This window comes from Ceratotherium simum, chromosome 26 (assembly GCF_057802395.1).
Source record: "Ceratotherium simum simum isolate JZ-2026a chromosome 26, ASM5780239v1, whole genome shotgun sequence".
In the NCBI taxonomy this organism is placed as follows: domain Eukaryota; kingdom Metazoa; phylum Chordata; class Mammalia; order Perissodactyla; family Rhinocerotidae; genus Ceratotherium; species Ceratotherium simum.
The window spans coordinates 2,127,742-2,135,476 of record NC_141925.1 but is presented as its reverse complement, the minus strand read 5'-3'; the positions used below and the strand labels follow the sequence as shown (position 1 = coordinate 2,135,476).

The 7,735-nt window shown below is 61.4% G+C and overlaps 2 protein-coding genes across 5 annotated transcripts; one reads left to right on the top strand and one right to left on the bottom strand.

Moving 5' to 3' along the window:
• Positions 1-1,171: 1,171 nt before the first annotated feature.
• On the bottom strand, positions 1,172-7,183 carry MLST8 (MTOR associated protein MLST8). 4 transcript variants are annotated; one of them, XM_087449440.1, is made up of 9 exons: positions 7,094-7,183; positions 6,437-6,640; positions 6,218-6,269; positions 5,972-6,134; positions 5,460-5,535; positions 5,225-5,377; positions 4,158-4,282; positions 3,826-3,989; positions 1,172-3,713 (listed from the first exon to the last, which is right to left on the bottom strand). In XM_087449440.1, exons 2-9 carry the CDS (start codon positions 6,563-6,565, stop codon positions 3,595-3,597), a joined length of 981 nt encoding a protein of 326 aa, XP_087305566.1. In that variant the 5' UTR covers positions 6,566-6,640; positions 7,094-7,183; the 3' UTR covers positions 1,172-3,594. The 4 variants fall into 4 exon arrangements, with proteins under 4 accessions (XP_087305566.1, XP_087305568.1, XP_087305567.1 ...); XM_087449442.1 differs by having other exon boundaries at positions 6,218-6,266; XM_087449441.1 differs by having other exon boundaries at positions 6,437-6,591; positions 7,094-7,181.
• Positions 1,646-3,114, top strand: BRICD5 (BRICHOS domain containing 5). The gene is made up of 6 exons (XM_087449443.1): positions 1,646-1,696; positions 1,857-1,982; positions 2,190-2,345; positions 2,416-2,517; positions 2,763-2,916; positions 3,020-3,114. The coding sequence occupies exons 1-6, from the start codon at positions 1,646-1,648 to the stop codon at positions 3,112-3,114; spliced, it is 684 nt and encodes a 227-aa protein (XP_087305569.1).
• Positions 7,184-7,735: the final 552 nt, after the last annotated feature.

The window sequence follows — 7,735 nt, the reverse complement described above, 5'->3', positions numbered from 1 at the left end:
GTTCTTGGCAGGGGACCCTGGCCTTTTCTGCCTGTTCCCTAAGTTGCTGACCTTTGGGAACTGGCCTGATAAGCAGACTTTCCGGCCACAGTGGTAGGGTGGGGCCTGGGAAGCTGTTCCTTTTCGCCGACTCCTTCCCAGTGCCTCGCCCTGCACCCAGTGGCATCTGCCCGCAGCCTGTGGCTTCTCTCCTCACCCCAGGGTCACAGCACGCCTTCACTTGTTCTCTAAGAGTTCTTAGAGCAATAAAGGGTGTCCGGAGCCTTCAGCTCCTCCCAGGCCTGGGGTGTCTGGGGTTTGGACTCTGCCGTCGGGCAGTGCAAGGGCAGCCGGCGCCTGTGAGGTTGGTGGTGCTGACGTTGGCTCTGCGAGGTCGGCTCAAGGTGGGTCTGGATATTGAGCAGGCCTGTCAGGGCGTTGTCACCCACACCAGGAGCACGCAGCAGGTGCAGCAGCCAGTGACACCTCCCTTCTGCTGGGCAGTGGCCCAGGAGCCTGTGTGCACCCTATCTCTGTCCCTGTTGCACTGTATGAACCCAAAGGCATATTAAACTCAAACCTGTGCTGACTCGGGTGTTCCTTGCTCTCGCCTGGACAGCGGCCCTTGCATAGAGGCTGCAGCTAACTGCAGCATGAGGGTGGGGTGGGAGGACTCCATGCAGAAGGCTGTTCCGGAATTCCAATTCCAGAGCTGGAACACAGGCCACTGCAACTCCACCCCGTTTCAGGCCCATTAGAGGAGCAGATTCTGAAGAGTCAGGAAAAACAAGGTACAAAGGAAAACTAGAGAAGAAAAGGGCCATGGGGTGCAGCTGATGGAGGACACCACATTCTGAAGGCTGCCAGTGCCAGGGGGCGCCCTGACTGTCACAATGCGCCGTGTCAAGTGGCTGGAGACAGAAGCAAGGAGCCAGGGCCCCAGCACAGTCCAGTTAAGAGAAAGCCATGCTGGGCAGGGTAGGGGCTAGTGGATACGAGGCGGTCCTGACCATCCCAGGGCATGTGGGAGGTTGGAGTAGGTTGCCTTTATGGCAGTGGAGCCTCCTGGAAGCCATCCTGGCTTCAGGCATGTGCTCTGTGGAATGCCCCTCAGCCCACGCAGTGTCATGGGGTATGGGAAGCAGCTGGAGTACATGAGGAGTGAAGGAGAGAGGCGGTACAGAGTCCCATACCAGTTGTTCATGAAATAGGCATTTATTGATGGTTTGCTGGGTGCCAGGCCCTGTGCCCAGCCCTGAAGTCTAGAGGTAATCCAAGAGACTAGAAACAGACCTCTTTAGGAAAAATTAAATCTAAGCAGACTCTAAAATGGTCCTGGCTGGGCCCAGCTGCCCTCCATACCAGCCAGGGGACTTGAATTCCACAATGGTGGTGCTCTCACACCCTCCCAGGCCCATGTGCTTTCTGGTCTGCACAGGCCAGGTGTCAGGAGAGCCAGGCACCGTGACAAGCACCCCCAGGTGGGAAGGAGGGGGCTGTCCTGGCTCTGATACAGATATCAGGTAGCTGGGCTGGGGAGGAGGCAGTGGGGTTAGGAGGAGAGGGGGCTAGGACGGTGGTTTGGCTCATCAGAGCTGTCCTGAGGTTTCCCTGGCTGACTCCAAGGGGCGGGTGACAATCAGCACATTGTCACTGGGGCTGCAGCATGGAGCAGGGGAGCTGCCGCAAGGAGAGTCCCGGGCCTGGGCCTGTTGGGGTGAGTGCCTCCCACCACCCAGGGCCCTCTCCTGGGACAAAGACCCAGGGCATGTCCTGGTCAAGTGACAGGAGTACGACACCCACCTCCCAGCCTCCTCAGCCCCTACCTTCCCTGAGCCACCCTGCTCCCTGCCCCACTGACTACAGTGTGCCCCCAGGTGAAGACCAAGCCCTGCCATGGGGGCTGGAGAGCCCCTGGCCTGCTGCTGCTGCTGCTGCTGTCACTGGCCACTGTGGGGGCCGTGGCTGGGGGGCTTCTTGGCTTTGCTTCCAGCCCTCCCAAGGTGAGCCCGTCTACAGAACTTTGGCAGAGGCACGGACAGTGGGAAGGGGGAGGAGAGGCCAGCACATCGCAGCCCTCCAGTGGAGCTAGGGCTCGGAGCAGAGGGCAGGAAGGCCAGAGGGGTAGGGGGGTCAGAAGGCTTGAAGCAAGGCTGGGGGAGTGTCGGGGCTGCCCCCGCTGGCCCAGCTGAGCTCTGCTACCCTCTCAGCCACTGCTGCAGATGCTCCGTCTGACTCTCCCAAGCCCCAGGGTGCCCCGGTCCAACCAAACCGCCCAGGTGGACGTGGCCCGGAACGTGGCGACCATCAGGGTGACCCCAGCTGAGAGCAATGGCAGTTGGGCAGTGCTGTTCGACGGGCAGAGCGTGAGTGGGCCGGGGGGATCACCGTGCACGGGGGTTCCAGCAGCCCTGCCTCACCGGCCTGCCTCTCCAGGGCCGTGTCTGTTACCGCCCCTGGGAGCACCCGGCCTGCTTCCTCCACCTGATGGAGGCCCGAGACCGACAGACCCTGCAGCTGCTGGTGAATACCTCTGAGGTAAGCAGCCCCCAGGCGGCCAGGCTCCCGGGCCGGGGGCCAGACAAAGGGTCCTGTGTACGGCCCGGCCCCGGGGCAGGCTGGGGCTCTGATTTCAGGGGAACAGAAGCTCTATCTTCCCTTGGCTGAGGCTGCTGACAAGAGCTGAGGGCGGGGCTGGCGCTGTGCCAGCATGGCCAGGGGTGCATGGGCCCTGCCCGGCAAGGGGTGGTGCAAGTGCCCCTGTCCAAGAGCCTTCTCTGCAGGCCCAAGGGTCTCGCAGCCCCAGCCAGGACACCCACTACGCCCAGGAGCTGCTGGCGGTGCTTGGGAGCCACGAAGTGGACCCCACCCAAGTGGGGGCTTCGGTGCAGCACCTTTGCGCGAAGACCCCCATTTACTGGGCCCGCCGAGCAGAGGGTGAGTTGGGGCAGGCTATGTGAGGAGGCCTGGGCTCCCGCAGGACAGTCTGGGGAGAGGGGAGGAGGAGCCCTTTGGGGTTCACGAAGGCCCCTCCCCCCAGGGCCCCCGAAGCAGCGGCTGATCTACCTGTGCATCGACATCTGCTTCCCAAGCAACGTCTGCGTGTCAGTCTGCTTTTATTACCTCCCAGACTGAGTCCCTAGCCCGGCGCAGCCCCACAGGCAGCCAGCTGGCGGCCCTGTCACCAGCACCGGAGGGCAGCTACTGGCGGCGCTAATAAACCCCTCCACCTGGCCGTGAGGTGTTCTCTGTGGCCTCAGGAAGTGAAACCGGTGGGAGGGAAAAGCACTGACTTGGGGGTGGGCACCAGCCTCAGGTCCCCTCGGCGGCTCTAGGCCGTGTGGGTCCGGCATTTCTGAGGGCAGTGCAGGCAGGCTCGGGCAGGCCTCCTGAGTCCTTTCACACCCAGATGACAATTGGGCACTGACAGGGCCCCAGGGTGGACGGGCCTGGCTAGTCTAGGTTGGCTCAGGGGGCCTGGGTAGGTCAGTCAGGTCTAGCTAGCCTAGGGTGGCAGAGGCTAGCCCGTGGGGGTTCACTCTGACCTTGGCAGCTGAACAGGCATATTGAGCTGGTGTGCCCAGATGGCTGCCTGCAATGCTGAGGAGGCGCAGGCTAGCCCAGCACACTGTCATTGAAGGCCAGGCAGACGACGGCTTTCTGGTGGCCGCCATACTCTCTCTTGATCTCTCCTGTCTCCACGCACCAGAGCCGGGCCAGGTTGTCAGAGGAAGCTGCAGGGAGGGAGGGTGTGGGCAGCAGCTCAGGGCACAGCCCCAGGCAGCAGAGGAGCAGCAGCAATGAACAGGTTGTTGGGGTGGGAGAGGCATGGTGGGTGGGGCTCACCGGTGACGATGTATTGGGAGTCCCCTGAGAAGGCGCAGCCCCACATCCAGCCTCGGGACGACTCTCCAGGGTTGCTGCTCTTGATGCTCAGCTCTGTCATCAGGGAGAAGTTGGATGTCCTCCAAATCTTGCAGGTCTGGTCAGCAGAGCAGGTGGCAAGGAGCCTGGGGGTGGGTGTGAGCATGGCAGGATGTCATCAGCAGCCACTCCCACCCTGCACCCCCTTGCCGTCCACCAGGCAGGCCCTGACCCATCAAGTCCCCAGCCTCAGGCAGGTCCCCTCCTCCCCGCAGCCATCCAAGGGCTCCTGGTGCCCAGCCCCCGCCACGCACGTGGAGTCAGGGCTGAAGCGGCACTGCAGGGCATAGCGAGTGTGCGCTGGGATCTTGGTCTTGGGGATGAGCTGTGTCACCTCATCACCAATGCCCCCAGTCAGATTCCAGACATAGCAATTCCCCTGCGAGGTAGAAAGGAAGTTATGGGAGGCCCGGAGCCTCCAGCCTGACACATAGGGAAGGATGTCCTAGCAGCTAGATGCAGATCCAGGGGCTGCCATCCAATACTGTGGCTGTGCACAAGGATCTGGGGGCTGGGGACATGTGGCAGGCACATCTGGTCCTGCCTGCAGGGAGCACCTGGGAGGCCTGGCCCAACCAAGAGCCATACCTGGAGGGCCAAGAACAGGAGGCCACACTTGGCCTTCCTGGAAGATGCTGCTGGCCAAAGGGAATGTGAGGACCGAGGTGGGAGGAGGCACCCCAGAGAGAGAGACCAGGAGGGCAAAGGCTCAGAGGAGGGCAGTCTAGGGACATTGTGGGACAAGTGACTCGCTGAGATTTAATGGACATTAAAGGGAGAAAATGAGGCTGGGTAGGAGATCAGTGGCCAAACTGCAGCATCCTGAGGCCATGGTAAAGAGCCAGGGGCACAGTGGGTGTATTCAGGGGGACAGTGCAATCAGGCTGGTACTGCTGAAGGATGCTCTGGCGGCACAGGGAGAATGGATCGGGGGCAAAGGGGAGGTCTGAAAGGAGGGAGGGGGGTTAGAGAGAAGCTGCAGCTGCTGTCGGGGGAGACAAGGGAAACCCGGACCAGGAGGCAACAGGGAGGAAAGAGGGAAGTGGACAGACTTGAGAGATTCTGGAGATGGAAGTGACCAGCCTGCTGGATGCGCTACGGCAGGTAGTGAGAGGCGGCGTCAGGAGCAACACCCAGGTTTCTGGCTTTGGTGGTTGGGTTGGAGCTGGAGCCCAGGAGAGGGAAGCAGGACTGGGAGGGGAAGGGGGAGGAGGGGTCTGAAGGACATCTGGGGAGTAAGCCCACCTGCAGGGAATAAGGGAGATCAGGGGCTGGGTGCTGCTAAGCTGGCCTCCCCCACTGCACCCACCCCAGGACTCACAGCGCTATTGACTGCTGCCATGTAGCTGGCGTCAGGGTCGATGTGGGCAGATGTGATGGAGACCTCGGGCTCGGGGATCAGCTGCTCGTTGTGGTCAGTCTTCAAGTCCCAGATGTGGATGGCGCCGCTCTGGTCCCCCACAATGAGTTCTGCCTGGGGTGCAGGGGAGGTGAGGTGGGGCAGAAGCCCTGCCCTCCAGAACCCCAGGGTGCCCAGCCCTGTGCACAGCCCTCACCTGGTTGGGATGCAGGCACACGCAGTTAATGGGCGCATTCACCTGGAAGATCCGCTGACACTGCAGGTTCCGGGATCTTCGGGTGGGGGATATACACCTTCTGTTGGTGCCCCACCCAGATGCCCTTTCCTTGGCCATTTATCCTTGTTCCTCTACTGATGGGAGCTGCCTCAGAGGAAATATCTGGGAGGTTCGGCCCTCCCCAGGGGCAGCCTGAAGCCAATGACTGGCTCAGAAGGGGCATAAAGGCCAGCCCCTTGCCTCAAGGTGGGACTCACCCTCGGATACAATTCACTCGCCAGAGCTCCCTGTGGGATCAAGCTGAGGCTGGACTCGCCTTTGTGTGGCTTCACCACACAAAGCCCTATCCTGATTTCCTCAATAAATCACCCACACAGAAAACCCCATCTCAGCCTCTGCCTAGAGGGGACCTACCTAACACAGTCTCCTTCCCGGCCTGGCCCTCATGACCATACCAAGGCAGCAGGCCCTCCCTGCCCAGCACCCCACACCTGAGGTCCCAGATCCGGGCGGTGCAGTCCTCTCCACCCGTGTACATCCAGCGGCCATCCTCATGGAAGCCCACAGATGCGATATTCTTGTTAACCCCATCATAGCTGATGATGGGGTTGGGGTTATTGGAGTTGAGATCATACATGCGAATGTGCTGGTAACCTAGGGGCACAAGTCAAACTGAAGTTGGGCTGTGCCTAGATCCACCACCAGAGATCAGGGGTTGGGGTCGAGGGCACAGGTACCTGCAGCAGCAATCATGCTGCGGTCAGGCGTGATCTCGAGCGCGTTCACCTGCTGGGTCTGTCAAGGAGGGTAACGAACAGAGTCCTGGGGCCAAGGCCCTCGAGGCCTCGAACGGGCTCAGCTGCTGCATCCTTCCCACCTCAGGCCTTTGCCCAGGCTGTTATCCGCACCACGCGTCCTGCCCAGCACCACCCTTCCCACCCCCTAGTGGAGGATACGGAGTCCTGGTGCTGCACTGTACGGGTGCAGATCCCGCTGTGGGCCTGCCAGAACCGCACCGTGTGGTCATAGCCCGCTGTGGCCAAGATGACCGGGTCACTGCCCACCGTGCCTGGGGATGTGTTCATGGTGCGACTGCTTGGAAAACCCGGGCCTGCACAGGGCCCGAGATATGACCGACAAGGGGTGAGAGGTCAGAGCATCTGGAGGAGAGAGGCGTGCAGTATTTAGGGAATATCCTCTATGTCCTAAGTAGATTACAGGTCCACTAGATGCTGAGGGATAGGTATTATCACTCTCATTTTAGATGAGGAAACTGAGGCTCAGAGAAGTTCAGGGACGGGTGACAACCGGCGAGGGACAGCTCCGAGCTCCAAGGCGCATGCTCCGTTCCCCGCCCCACGGACCGGGCCGGGACGCCACCCCACCCGCGGCCGGCAGGGGGCAGTCACGCCCGGGGCGCCGCTCTGCCGCAGGGGCGGGCCGCGCGTGCGCAGGGCGGCGGACGGGCCCGAGAGGCAAGGAGAGCGGTGCGGTTGCGCATGCGTAGCAGGCCAGCGGCGGGACCTGATGGGAGGGGGCGCTCTCTGGCTGGACCCTCGAGCTCCCTGGTGTTCCGCCGACCGCCCTGGCTCCGTCTCGCTGGGCCAGCTTACCCCGGGCGCGCTCTTCCGGCCACCGGCAGCCGCTTTCCGGCCCTCGTCCCGCGGCCTCCGTACCTTACATGCGGCTCCACACTCCGCCGCGGTCCAGGACGGCGAGAGGAGCCGGAGCGAATCGATAGAGGCCGAGGCCGAGCGTAGAGTTATCGATGGGCCATTAGGGCGACACCACGCGGCGTAGGGGGGTGAGTGGGACGAGACCAAAGTTCTGGGGCAGGGGGCCCCTCTCGCCCTGGAAGAACCAGTGGAGGCCTGCGTGGTGCCTAGCGGCCCCAGCCTTCTCCCCATTCAGGCACCCCACCTTTCTGACACGGCTACCCATTTCCAGACTTGGATCCCGAGACGGGGTGGCGCCATCCCCTCCCTTCCCTCAGTCCCCTACTCCCCACGCCAGGCTAGGATTCCCAGGTAAATTACAGATAATTTAACTAGGTTAAATAGCAGGTAAATTTCAGATAAGTAATAATTTTTTTTTTGTTTAAGCATATCCCGAATATTGCATGGGATATACTTACACTAACAAGTTATTTGTTGCCTACACGAAAATCAAATGTAACTAGACTTCCTGTGGTTTTATTTGCTAGATCAGGCAACCCTAGTTCGGGCTCTCTTTTCAAGCCTGTCCAGCCCTGGCCG